Source organism: Hippopotamus amphibius, chromosome 13, assembly GCF_030028045.1.
Source record: "Hippopotamus amphibius kiboko isolate mHipAmp2 chromosome 13, mHipAmp2.hap2, whole genome shotgun sequence".
NCBI classification, from domain to species: domain Eukaryota; kingdom Metazoa; phylum Chordata; class Mammalia; order Artiodactyla; family Hippopotamidae; genus Hippopotamus; species Hippopotamus amphibius.
In genome coordinates this window covers 24,773,254-24,787,967 of record NC_080198.1, presented here as the reverse complement: position 1 = coordinate 24,787,967, position 14,714 = coordinate 24,773,254, and the positions used below count along the sequence as shown (strand labels likewise).

Sequence of the window (14,714 nt, the reverse complement as noted above, 5' to 3'; positions counted from 1 at the left end):
CCAAGCAATCCGATTCTCACAAATTATCAAGTCTCCAACCGCATTTGCAACATTGTTTTGAGTTCCCGGTTCCAATGGCGGATCACTGTTATCAAACCCCAGCTCAAACCAGTGCTATTTGAAAATCCTGGTAAATACTGCTTCTTGCTGGTTGGCTTCTTCCATGTAAAGATGCGAAAATGTTTATTTTTTTGCTTATTTTGCTGGACTTCAGTTCAATTTCCCTGCCTGTGCTGGTCAAATTATGAATGATTTTCAAATATACCGAGTTTAATTTTTAAATGTAGAGCAGGAAAATAGATTTATGAAATCTGTCTGAGCAAATATTTAGGTATTTTTGATTTACAAAAATCCTACCTCTATTTTTTGAGGGTTCTGATATACTTACTCTAAACCTAAAAATATTTGTTTTCTACCTTTAAACAGCTTATTATGTGAGAAACACAGAAAGCTATTATTTTAATCGGCCTTGGGGACCAGAATTCAAAACGTTAGGAAGGACCTTCCATATTGTGAACAGATTTGGAATATATATTTTGGCCCTTGAATTTTTTCTTTGATAATAAAATCTTGTATTATTTGTTTATTATGTCAGCTGTGTTATTGCCCCAATAAAACAGTATGCTCCTTCAGAGGGGATCAGTGTCACACGTGTATCCCTATTAGGTCCCATAGTGCTGGTCACAAGATTTACTGCCTAGTCTGATTAGAATTTCTGGAAGCAATAGTTCCATAACCCATATGCTACCCTCCCTTCAATATGGCTGAATGGAGCAAGGAAGGACAACAGATCCAAGGTCAGCTAATCCACTGGCTACCCAGTGACCAGTCAGATGCTTCCCACTGAGATTTTGACCAGAGTTAGTACAGGCTGGGGGCCAAGCAACTGCACCGCACGGTCTAGAACTTGCACTTGAACAGTTATGAACCCTGGGTCGGCCAAGGTCTACACACAGGTGAAGTATTGTACATCATAATTCTCCAGGTCCAATTTTGCCATTTTTTGATTAACAGGGATCCTTAGTTCCATTTCCATGTTGCAGAATTTCACTCTGGACTTCTTTTGCTAACAATTTTCCTATCCTCTTCAGATGTATTTTCCTAGGTAAACGTTCCTTCAAACAAACCTTGTACCTATCAGCCACACTGGACAAAACAAGAGAGAATGGCCACTAGGGAAGCAAGAGATGATGGACATCTCGTTTTTTACCTGCCTAGTATACCTTCCCTTAACATCTGGCAGCCCAATTTTCCTTTAAGGAACCGTTTCTCCACCAATGAACATCACCTTAGTGGGACTGTCTTAAGATGCTCTACATTTTCCTGATCGAGGAGTACGTGGAACGGGCTGAGCCAATCAGACTTTCCTGGGAATTTGAATCCTGAACAGAGCAACTCAAGGATGGCTCAGAGTTGAAAAGGGTTCCTTAAGACAGGAACTCCTTAAAGAAATTACCCTGTAGATACTGTTCCATCTAGATCAGGGATTGGCAAACCACACTGTAGGGGCCAAATCTGGCCTGCCAGATGTTTTTATAACTCAAGCTTTAGGGGAACACAGCCATGTCCACTTGTTTACGTATTGTCTATGCCTGCTTTTGTGCTAAGACAGCAGAGTTGGTTAGTCACAACACACAGCTGAAAATATTTATCATGCGGTCCTTTGCAGAAAAAATTTGCCACCCCCTAGGCTAGATCCCTGAAGATGCCCTGGTCCCAGTCTCTACTGGGGCTAAATCAACAGTTTTGTTTGTTTGTTTTGCTTTCCCTTGAAAGAATCAATTCGTTTCCTTTTGCTTGTAACCAGAGACCCCCAGTTGGTAACGCACCGAAAACCTCGCAGAAGATTCAAGTTTACGTAAAAATGTACTGTAAAATGAGGTTCTGATTCCAGAATCTACTGCAAACTTTAGATTCCATTCTCTAGAGTTCATGATTCTTTGCTGCCTTTCCTGCTGTGGCAGGCAGGGAGAACCATGCATCCTAAACCACGCAGAGATGCATATACAAGTACTCCTGGGAGTTAAGTCAGGCATGTCAAGCTTGAGCTGAGAAATCACATTGTCCACCTTCAGCCTCACTTAACATAGAAAAAAAAAATCCCCAAACAAAAAACAGGCACAATGAGGAGAAGAATGGTATTGCCCATTGCTGCAAAAAGGTTACCTAATCCTCCCTAATTGGGAACTCTGCCCAAGGGCAGAATCATTCAATCTTAAAGGAATGCATTACCCACAAATGTAGTTCTAAATAAGAATAGCTTTCAATGTTTTTTTTTTTTAAGTTCTAGTGTTATCATTAGAATACACATGTGTAGTTGTGAATTTTTTCAACTACAAAAATCACGGGACACTCAGTGATGACCTCTCTTGATCACCCTTCAATTTCTTTGAACCCAAATTTCTTCTAACCCAGGCAAAGGCAGCCTCAAAGTGGGAAGCAGGCAGGAGAATGAGGTGGTGAAGGTCCTAGGGAAGTTGGCAAATGTTCTGCTTACAACCAACAGGTGCAGCGTGTGAAAACACTCAGTGGCTATCTGCATTCACAGGAAAGTAAAATTTATTAAAACAAAACCATGGTGGGAAACTGACAGGTTCCTTCTAATGCTTTATTAGTCCAGAAATAATTAAACACAATGAGCAGTAGTAGAAGGAAACGAATAGTAAACAGTTAAAAAGAAGACTTCAAAAGTGATTAATAAACACCAAACTCCCCATAGCTCCCCAGGGTCTCTTGCTACCTTACCCCTCCTGCAGTTCCTTTAGACATGTCCAGTATTCAAAGATATAATTATTTTTTGGAAAATTATTCAGTAAAAAATTCTAAAACTTTCAAGAGCATATTTTTGCTTTGAATGTTAAATATTATTTATCAAGGTCTTCCTAATTTGAAGGACAAAGCTAACAATAATGATAAGAGATAATCATTGCCACTCATTAAATTTTCTCTCTATGGCAGGCAGAACACTTTATTTGCACCGTGTTTAATTCTTACAACAACCTGAGAAAGTTGGAATTATTGTTAACTTTGTTTTACAGATGAGGAAACAGGCTCAAAGAGGAGAGGGACCTGCCAAAGACCCCAAAATTTGAAAGTGCAAGTCCTTGGATTAAACAGAGGTATCCTCCTCAAAGCCTGTGCTGATCACCATTCGGTTATGGTATTTTTCCTCTAAGCACAGATTTTACCCCTACTTAGTGTTTTTCTCCTAATCCAAGACAATGCCCCACTACTACAAATAGCATAGCAACTGTGCCACTTTAAGACTACACTCATCTGGAAAATAGCAAGAAGAAAACGACTTTCATTAAAAATTCCCTTTCAGAAGAGTTCTTTCGCCCTCTTAATTTTTCTTAAGGTTAAGAGCCGCCTGCCACCTCCAGGGTCAATCGTCACGGCCTTCACAGTACCTTCCAGGGAGCTGCCTGATCAAGTCATCCAGCAGTGACACTCCCTCCTCCAACCAGTTACGGTAGCTTAGAGGTGCGTGCAGACTATCTCAAGTTACACCTCTTCTGGGACTGCAATTAACCCCAACAAATGAAAACGCACAGCACCCATCCCTCCTGAGATAAAAATGCTCCGAAGGCATTCTAGATTGTTTCCCTCCAAGCACCGCATCGAGTAAAAGAGAAGAAAGCAAATCCGAGAGGCTTCAGGGAATACTCACTGCTCCCCAGGGGCCGGTCCTCCACTGGTTTCCTCCGAGCACGTGGGTGCGGCTCGGGCTGACACTCCTGGGGCCATAATCCTCATTTTGGAAAGGGTGCTGAGCAAGGACACCATCTGGGGTCCGCTGAGGGCATGGGGCCATGGAACAGTCCTGGTCAGTTTCTGGGGTATAATCCGGGTCGCACTCACTTTGATCAATCACGCGGTCACTGTAGTTGACACAGACCACTTGCCGGGTCGTCCTACCTTGCCCACAGGTCACGGAGCACTACATTGGATGTTCAGAAAGAGAAAGGGTGGGTCATGGAAATGTGTATTTTCTGTAAGCAGCTCACCACTCAGCCAGTGGCTCAAACCCAAATCCCTGGCATCATCCCTTCTCTTCCCACCTCATGGCCATTTCACGGAGAAACCCCGTTGGCTCAGTATTCAAAATACAATCCCCTATCAGCCCCTTCTCACCATCTCCACCATCACCTTCCTAGTCCTGGCCATCACGTTTCCTTGCCAGGACTATAGCAGTGGCCTTTCATCGTGGGCTCCTGCTTGTAATCTTGACGCCTCCCCGACAACCCCAAGTCTGTTATCCACATATCATAAACTGTGACTCTTGCAAACAACAGTCAGATCATGTCATTCATCTAGTGACTTCCCAATTCACTGTGAATAATATCCAAAGTCCTTACCTTGACCTAGTAGGCCCTTCATGATGTGGCCACTGGCTACCTTTTTGACACATCTCTTATCACTCTCCACACACTACACTCCAGCCCCACTGGCCTTATGGATGCTTTTTGAGCAGGTCAAGAACACCCCATCTCAGGGTCTTTGCAGCTGCTCTACTTTCTGCCATACAACACGGATATCCATGTGGCTCACGGCTTCACTCCACGCAAGCCCTGCTCAAGGCAACGTGGGGCCCTTTCTGACCACCTTGTCTAAAAGCACACCACCTCTTGCTCTCTGCCATTACAGTGCTTGACCTTTTTTCTAGTACTTATCAGTATCTGGTGCTGTATCATGTATTTTTATTTTTATTTGCTCATTAACTGGAATCTCCATTGGAATGATCTTCATAAAGGCAAGGACTTTCTTATTTGTTGGTCACAGCTATTTCTAAGTAAGTTTTACAAATATCTGATGAGTAGACAGATGGGTCTGATAGATGTACGTATGTATGTATGTGGGTACGTGTATATGTCTGGAAGCTCAGGGCATGAAAGTGAGATTATTTACCATTTACTGAACATCATCTTTGTTCTAAGCATTTAACAGACAGAATCTCAATTAATCCTTACAACAACCTTATAAGGTAGGTATCCTTTTTGGCCTCTTTTAAGAGCAAAAGAAACTGAGGTTCAAAGACTTACACCAGACTGCTCAAGGTCATGCAGTCAGTTAATGTCAACATCCAGATTGTTACACAGCTCTCTTTGAATCCATTTCTCAAATTTCATATACATATTATGGTGTTTAGTGAGACAGTCATCTCCAATCTCTTTACGTATCCTAAGCTTTGTATTTACCAGACTTGGGAGCTTTTGCAAGGCAGAAAGCAGCAGCTACCTGAAGACAAAAGTTTTTCCCCTTTTATAAGAGTCCACAGGCGGTTCTTGTGTGCACAGGAGGTTGGGTCCCCAGCATTGTCTGAGGATTCCCACTTCTCACCCCTGCTAGGGAAGCCAGAGGCACAGGAGTTCAAGGGACCATAGGATGCAGCAGGCATCCAGATTCAAGCTGAGGCCCTCTCCTTACTCCCCAACTTCTCCCTGCCACTTCTGGCACTCCACAAGACTACTTCATTCTAATGTGACTTGCCTCAATTAAGACTGCATTTTCCAATCAGCCCAACAGGATGTAGGCTTAAGTAGACTGTAAGTTGATTTACACATTTTAAAGAAATGTGCATTTCTTGCACATCTGGCTACGATTCCTACCAGCTGCACATACATGGAGAAGAATAACTCACAAACCAAGTCCAGTTCTGAACTAGTACCTGTTGACCTTTGGGACCCATGACCCGTCATCCCCCTCATGGCTCCCCCAGTCCTCTCCCAATTCCAAAGAATTCACTTGCTTACAGGGCTCCAGTCCAGAGCCTTCCACTGCCCACAGGGGGTCACAGAACATTCTTCCTTTGCCACTGGTCTAGGCAGGGTCGCACAGGCACTCTCGTCAGCCACAGAGCCATCCTCATCCCGGCAGCTGACATATCTCATCCGGGTACCTTTTCCACAAGTGGCGGAACACTGGGTGATGGAGTAAAATAATGCAGAAATGTTATCTGAGACGATCACTAACTGGATAAAAACCTGCTTTCTAAAGTCATGTCAGAGAACATTTGCCTCCCCTTCCACCCTCCCTATTTCCTCCATTCTACTTCTTACTGGAGTCCAAGACCCAAATCGCCACTGGGTCCTTGGAGCACTGTGTGTGCTTCTCCCTGCTTCCGGGGCAGCTGGGGGAGGATGACAAGATGGTAATTCACAGTCCTAGACATGGACAGGAAGAAAAAGCCAGTTACCTTTCAGTCATGGCGTATTCAAACACAAGGACCAAGAATTCTAAGATTTCAGACTTCTGAGTGATTTGGAGAAAGTCACATGACATCTCTCAGCCCCAAGTACAAATTCAACTGAAAATAGGATATAATCTGAGCCCCTTTGTGGATGCCTTAATACAAAACCATATTTATTTACCAGTTTGCATGAAGAAAGATATTGTAAAATGACACACAATTTAGGAAAGAGCAGCATACCCTTTTAAAATTATTAACTGTTAATTAAAAAAATTTTTTTGAAGGCCAAATTCTGCTCCTATATTTCAATTCATGTCCTAATCAGATTTTGTAATCCATGAACTTGCATTATGAGTGTACCTGAAGATACCTCCTGAGGCCCCAAAGAAGGACAAATCTAGATATAAGAGGTGTATTCAATATCCCAAAGCCTAGAATTTATACCATACCCCTCGATAGCTCGGAGTACATTCCTATGATGGACTGAGGTTATCATGTGTAGGTAATAGTCCCAAATTTACAAATGGGAAGATGGAAGTACATACCTGCTCATGATTATTCCTAGCCTCAGTGGTTATCAAATGTTCTTTGATTAAATACACATGCATTAAATGCCCAGGATGTCCTGGGCATGGTGCAAAGTGCTGGAGGCACAGTGTTAAAGCAACTTCAGGAAGCTTACAAACTGAACAGGAAATTCTGTTATTTGGCTCCAGACCTTGCCTATTCCTCTGCCTGGGGTCCAAAGAATGGCACAGGGAACTTGTCACACAGTGAAGAATTTATTCACATGCTACAACTGCAGGAGCTGTCCTATAGTCAGTCCACGGATATTACTGAATAACTTAGAAATATATGTTGTGAATCTCTGAGGGAGTCGCTAAGTCCCTACTTTCTGCTTGTTTAGATGTCGTAGCTAATTCCAAGGCATTGATCATGCAGTTGGTTGGAACATTTCAATGAAGTAATAAAAATAAAGATGACACAAGTCACAAATGGTGTTTGGTTAATTGATCAGTGATGACAGCATGAACGACACTGCCATATGCATTTCCTTTTCTGAGGCTCTTCATTCATCAACAACACATGCTGCAAAGTAGCTGACTGAGGGTGCTCAGAGCCGAAACAGTACACTGCCCAGATGGGGGCTCAGAGCATGTGTTCTGGGCATAGTCTGGGTTCAAACCCTGTCTTCTGCAATTAGCTAAGTTGATCTGCAAACCCAAGTCTTCTCTTTACATATTCTCTTAACACAAATGATGGCAAAATCAAGGTCCACATGGAAGAGTGTGCTGGTGAATGATTATCAACTAGCTATCTTGAGAAACAAGGTGTGCTTATGTGTGTGTATAGATATGTGTGTACATATATACATACACACATATCACATACACATACATGTGTATATATATGCTTGTTTATTATAAGTTTTTCTGATATAAAGAATGTACAGCATAAAATTTACAAATAATAAAATATACAAATGTTTATTTTAAATTTCATAGAGCCAACTGATTCTCATAGAATACTTTTGTTGTTTTTGCTGAACTCTTAAATGTGTGGCTAAACAATGGTTGTCTGTCATTATGACATGAATGTTAGTTGATATTCTGTTTACATTTAAGAGTACGTGAAAGAGAAACAATGAAAATGTATGTCAGAGCTTTACTCACTCAGGGATGATATGAATAATTTCTTTGCTGAACCAGAAAATAATTTTCAAATACCAGAAAAATATTTTCTTAATTTTTTTTGTGTTACTTACAACATAACAGCTGCAGACACAAGACTTTTAAAAGTTTAGTCTGCATTGTTAACATTTGTTCCATCACTTTTTTAAGTCTAAACAATCGACACAAAAATCATTTCAACTCTGAATTGCAGCATTTGCTGATTTCTATGGTGTAAGAACTTTTACCATGGCCACTTTCAAGCTACCAACTTGATATCAATGAACACAGTTAGGAAGGGGTGTGCAGTAGCTCACCATTATATCGTATTGTCACCATGCAAATACATACAAATGTAACGTAAATCGTAGTAAAATACAGGAAAATAATTAGAACGGGGCAAGTTCTGAGTATTTCTCAACTTAATTTTTAATATCATCTATTTAGTTATAGGTTTATATTTTCAATTTTTAATAATGGCTGTATTTAACAACCAGCTCGCAAAATTTCTGAAAATTTACCAACCATTGCTTGCAAGCTGGAACACGCCAGCTCCGGCACATGCAGCATGAACATGTGATACTATCTGCCAAACACTACATTGAAATCATTAAAAAAATCTGAGTTCAAGAAACCAGCCCAAAGAGTCAACCTTTGCCACCCAATAATAATCAGAATCAAGCCTGCATACAATTCCAATAAGCAGAGAAGAACAAAACCGGTCCGTCAAAATATGAGATCCAAACTATAACAAATAAGTAAATCTAGAACAACTTAATCTACTGTTTTCTATATTTACGTAGTTAACTACGAAAGGACTTCAGTTTTGACTGAGCTCCTGGGAAGTTTTGGCATCAGTGCCCAAAGCCAATAACTGATTTGGACAAAAGACATTTACCTGCGTATCAGTGGGTCTAGTTGCTGCATTGCAGTCATTGTCATCCACCACTGACATGTAAGTCCCAATGATGCATTTCACTGCTCTTAGCTGGTATCCCTGTCCACAAGTGACACTGCACTGGGGGAAAGAAATAAAACAGAAAGTATATACAATCTAGCAAATGTTCTTTTTCCCTAACTTTTACCCATAACGTTCTATAAGAGAAAAATACTTTCATCACAGTGGGCCAGAGGGCTGGCACCCAAAGATATTAGGTCAAAGCAGGTAATCCTACTCTGTACAAAGTATATTGATCAATTATCAAGGTACTACATGGAATTATTTCTACCTCCCATTGGAAGTATGTTTGTAGGAGTTCAATTCCTTGACTGTGAACCCCTGAAAGGAGGGGAATACATTTCAATCATTTTTACATCTTTTAAACTATACCTAGCAAAATGCTGGAAAATTTTCCTAAAGAAACAGAGTTTGCATGAATATTTTTGTGAAAGAACAGCCTTTGCAATATTATTTATAAAAGGAAAAATATTAGAAACCACCTAAATAGACAAGAACCAAAATGCAGCTTAAATGCACCATGGCAAACAGATCATAAAGAAAATGTAGCCACTAAGCCTAATTGTTAGATTTTAAAAGCATTAAAAAAACAATAAGTAGAGGGAGTGACCTCATGGAAATGGTAGTTCAGAAAGATCCAAGAGTTGATCCCTCCACTGAAGCAACTCTTAAGCTGGTAAAAACTGGCAGGATCAGTTTTTTGCTTTTTGGGGTTCTTTTGAATTCTGAAATCTAATCAAACACTTAGCACCTAGGTGAGTGCTTACTGCCAAATTTCAGTGGGAAAGTGTTGAGACATTTTTGCTCTCCCCCCCACCATTACATATTCCTCTCAAATGCACATGGGAACATTCTCCAGCACAGACTGTATATTAGGCCACAAGTCTCAATAAATTTTAAAACACTGAAATCCCACAAAGTATGGTCTCTGGCCACAATGGAGTGAAGTTAGAAAGTAATAACAGCAGGAAAACTGAAAGATTCACAAATATGTGAAAACAAAACAACACAGTCTTAAACAAACAGTGGGATCAGAGAAGAAATCACAAAAGAAATTAGGAAGTACTTTCAGATGAATGTAATTAAAAAAATAAAATTTATGTTTTAATAAATACAAATACGCATAAAAAACAGTGCTCAGAGGGAAATTTATGTCTGTAAACATGTATATTATTAAAAAAATAAAGATCTCAAATCAATAACCTAACTTTACACCTTAAGGAACTAGAAAAAGAACAAACTAAACTCAAAACTAGCAGAAGGAAAAAAAAAAAGACTAGAATAGAAAAACAACAGAATCAACAAAACCAGAAGCTCGCTCTTTACAAAGATCAACAAAATTTATAAACCTTTACCTAGACTGATTAAAAAGAAAAGAGAAGATACAAACAACTAAAACCCGAAATGAAAGTGAGATCACTGCTGCTGACTCAACAGCAATAAAAAAGGTTAATGAAACTACTGTGAACAATTATATGCCAACATATTAGACAACCTAGATGAAACACACACACATGCCAAGCACACAGAGATTACCCAGAAACACACAAATCACAAAACCTGACTTAAAAAGAAACAGAAAATTTGAACAGACCTATAAGAACTAAAAAGACTGACTCAGTAATCAAGACCTAATAAAGAAATGTCCAGGACCAGACGGCTTTGCTGTTAAATTCTACCAAACATTTATAGAAGAATTAAGCACTAGTCACAACAGCCACAGGGGCAAACAACCCAAAATCCTTAGGGGGATAAATGGATAAACAAATTATGGTATATTTACACATGGAATATTATACAGCCATAAAAGGAATGAAGAACAGGTGTGTGCTACAACGTTGGATGAACCTTAAAGATATTATGCTGTGTGAAAGAATCCAGAGACACAAACAGTCACATATTGTATGATTCCATTTGTATGAAATACTTAGAATAAGTAAATTCATGGAGGTAGAAAGCAGATTGTTGGCTGCAGGGGTGAAGGGGAAATGAGGAGTAATGGGTAATGCAATGATTGCTTAATGGGTATTTGGGGTGGTGAAAATGTTTTGGAATTAGATAGAGGTGGTGTGGTTGCACGACATTCTGAATGTACTAAACGCCACTGATTTGTTCACTTTAAAATGGTTAATTTTGTTATTGGGTTGGCCAAAATATGGAAAAACCTGAACGAACATTTTGGCCAAGCAGATAATGAGTTTTACTTCAATTAACAAAAAACGGACCAAATACAATCCTAATAGTTTTTAAAACATAAGAAAATCATAAACGTATTAACTCTGCAGTACAGAGTTAGTCGTGTGGTTATCTTCTTTTTGCTAAATTACTTTTTGCAAAACTTCCCTATGAACATGTATTATTCTTCAATAATATTTTTTAAAAGTTTGTTGCCCTGAACTGCATGTTTAGTCAAAGAAAGGACAGATCTTTGGCTAAGACTGACTTGGTATAGACAGATAAAAAATAGGCCTGTCAGTTCCAAAAGATGTTACATTCAGATCTTAACAGTGGCCCTGAGCTGTGCTCTCCTCCTCTTACTATTCACAAGAGTTATGCAGATGTAGACAAAAAGGAGGCAAGATTTGGAGCTGAAGGGGACTCTCCCTGTTTACTCAGCATGATCAAACAAGATCAACCATTCTGACCGAGAATGCTGTGTAATGGAGAGGATTCAGAAAAGCGCCAATGTGAATGGTAGAAATTGTAAGGGTGTAGTAATAAAGCTGCTTTCATTTACTGCACGCATGTTGGAAATGAGACATAAGCCAGGGGGCTGAAGAGGCTGTGGCTGTGGCTGGACAGGGTGGAGGGAGAGTCATTCTTAAAGAGATTACGTAAGTGACAGCAAACAGCTGCTCTGCTTCTCTTGGGAACTTGGAGTGCTACTTAAATAGTACCCGGAACGCTTTTGCTTCTATATTAGGAAAGACTTAATTCCAAGAGTAGTGGCTTCTTACATGCAAGCCCAAGGGAGACTTTCACTCTCTCCTTTAAGAATAGCTCAAATGACTGTGAAACCTACAATGGGGGCTTGGAAAAGATTCTTTCAAAGAGAGATGATCCCTGTAACCTTTGATCTAATTAATTCTGTTTGAAAAGTCTGTCTTATTTATGAGAGGTGAGCTTAGGAATCATGACACCGGGAGCCAAAACATGTCTTCCAAATCCCAGTCCAGACCCTCCTGCCAAAGACACTGGTACGGGATCACATTCAGTAACAGACTCACAGCCACACGCTAGTAGATAACATCAGGCAAGAGATCTGTTGTGAATTTGTTCAAATGCAAGTGTGCTCAAGCTACAGTTTTAACCCAAGGGCGAAGACACGCATGTGGGTCTGGAAAGGGAATAATCAGCTCCAGGAGGGTGAGCGGCAGCCCTCAGAAGTGGGGCAAAATGGTTGCAGAGTTTCCAGCGCTTGGCGCCATGGAGGTACAGTTCATGCCATATGCCACAGCGGTTAAATCCCTGCCGCTGGAATGTCCCTCTGCAGGCCCGCTCCAGATAAGAAGGAAAGAATGTAGTTAAGAACTTTATCATTCAAAATACCTGTCCCCAGGGACCCGCCTGCCAGGACGCACATTCTGGTTGCTGACAGGCCTGCATGGAGGCTGGCTTGGTCTCAGGGTCACAGATTCTATCGTTTAATCGATCTTCGCCAAACTGACACCAGACCTGGCGGTGCTTATGCCCTTTTCCGCAGGTGACCAAGCACTGTAATAAAAGGTACAGCCACTCAGGGTCATTTCGGAACAATGCACTGTGGTTCCCAGGGATTAGTCATTGATTAGCAGGACCAGGTGTGCTCTTTTCCCACAGCAATTTCTGTCTCTCACTGCAATTTGTAAATACATCAAGGCTCATGCCTTTCACTCATTCACTCACTCGTTCATTCACTCTGTATTTATCCAGGCTCTGGGCCAGTTTCAAGCACAGAATAAATTCAACACAGCACCATGCTCTGAAATCCTGAAACACAGCATTCGTGGTTTGGGAGCACAGGAGTTAAGGGTGGGGAATTTATGAGTCAAACTAACCTGGTTTTTAACCCTAATACAATCAGCCGTGCATATACCAAGTCGAGTGATCTCCCTGTACTTCAATTTCAGTCTGTACAATGGGGACTACAATAGTGCCTCCTGCCAGCAATTGTGAAAACTAAATGAGAAAAACCCAAGTGAAGTACTCAGCACACACTCCTTCAATGAGTCTTACATATAATCGCCATTATCATCTACGTTCATTGTAGAAAACCTGAGAAATACAGGAAGACGTAAAAGAGGAAACTGTGACGATCCCCAAACCTCACTCCCTACCTAGGGATAATCATTATTAAAATTTTGCTGTTTTCTTCCAAGTCTTTTTAGCGATGGAAAACTGGATCATACTGAATATATACTTTGATATTTCCCACCGCCATTTCATCAAGTATTTTTGCAAAGTGTTGCGACTTAATTTGAGGTGATACTTTAGTTAGTATTAGCTATCTAAGTAGAACTTAAACCCAACAGCTTCTCTCATCTTTCTGTTGTTGTTGTTGTTGTTGTTGTTGTTGTTGTTTTTAACCAAATACAAGAATTGAACCTAAGGCCACTTATTTAACATAAAACACAAGCACTAGGTTTGTTGCTAATTTGTCCAGAAGTCAGACACTGTTAGTCACATGCACTCTTACTTTGCCATTTCAAAGGCATTACTAGTATTCTTCTAAGAGTCATGTTTTACTCCCTGTTGAAAGTAAACAGTTAATATTGCACTTGCACAGAGGAGATAAGGGAATGGCTGCAGAAGCTGTAGCAGGGAAACACCTCTTTCTCCACATTCCTGACTTGGCCCCCAAATAAGGCCATTTCTGGTTCCCTGCCACCTGCTCCTTTGAAAGAAGGTGGAGGAGGGCACCTGCTCCGTGAGAATCTCACGGGGAAATACAAACACTGTCTATACATGCGAGAAAGAGGCTCTGCCTTCTTCCTCTTGCTTTCCTGGGGCCACAAACAACGGAGGGTTTGCCTTATGCTTCATCAGGTAAGGGGCAAGCAAAGCATAAACCTGGAATACTCAGCCTGGTCCTTTCTCTTTTCCCCAAGTTTTCCACTAGCAACTGGATGGGTAATCAAACAGGTCACTCGCTGGCAACTAATTCTCTTATTTCAAAGGTAAGAGATCAGGGAACCTCATTTTTTACTTCAGATCTAAGCCAATGCTGCTTTATAATCAATAAAGCCCTGATTTCCTTTACAGCAACTTAGCCAGGGCTCAAAGAGGAGGGAAGGTTAGGGGCTGGAACTTCAAAAATCACCAATAGAAGCTAGCATAGCGGGTGATGCAGCTAAACCCGCCGTGACTCTGAGGTTGCCAGTGGACCAGTCATGTCCAATAAGACAGTCATGGGGCAGGGCGAAGACTGGAGTTGTTTCCTCAAGGGGAGGTGGGAGAAAGGTGCAGCTGTTTTGGCCTTGAACTGACCTGGGGAGACTCAAAACTGAGTATCAGGGACGACCTGGGGGACATGACAGCCTTCCCATCTCACCTCTGACCAGTCTCCCGACTTCCACTGTGGACAAGCGAACTCACTGCACTTCTGAAAGGTGACTTTCTCTTGGTGCGTGCACTTGCTATCATCCAGTACATCATTACGGGTGTTGACACAAATAGCCCGTCTCCTCTGGGTTCCACCATCACAGCTTTTAGAACACTGAAAGGACCAAAAAAAAAAAAAAAAAAAAAGAAATAAAACTGTTGCTCACTTTCTCATCAAGCACGCTCAAGATACTGGCTAGGCTGGCTTGTTTCTTCCAATTCTTAAGAAACAACCAACTGACAAAGCCTGGTCAATTCTAGTTGTTATCCTAGGGGTATCTCTTCATGTTATCAATTTATTTACCAGGTTTATCCC

At 40.9% G+C, this 14,714-nt stretch overlaps 1 protein-coding gene across 1 annotated transcript in view; it reads right to left on the bottom strand.

The window, feature by feature from the left end:
* The window catches only part of ADAMTS9 (ADAM metallopeptidase with thrombospondin type 1 motif 9), a 168,365-nt gene that overhangs the window by 81,138 nt on the left and 72,513 nt on the right, over positions 1–14,714 (bottom strand). The window contains exons 21-26 of the mRNA XM_057705101.1: positions 14,349–14,513; positions 12,368–12,532; positions 8,759–8,878; positions 6,060–6,164; positions 5,754–5,921; positions 3,671–3,940 (exon numbers count right to left, since the gene is read on the bottom strand). Coding sequence (XP_057561084.1) covers positions 3,671–3,940; positions 5,754–5,921; positions 6,060–6,164; positions 8,759–8,878; positions 12,368–12,532; positions 14,349–14,513 — 993 coding nt within the window. The remainder of the gene's footprint in view (positions 1–3,670; positions 3,941–5,753; positions 5,922–6,059; positions 6,165–8,758; positions 8,879–12,367; positions 12,533–14,348; positions 14,514–14,714) is intronic.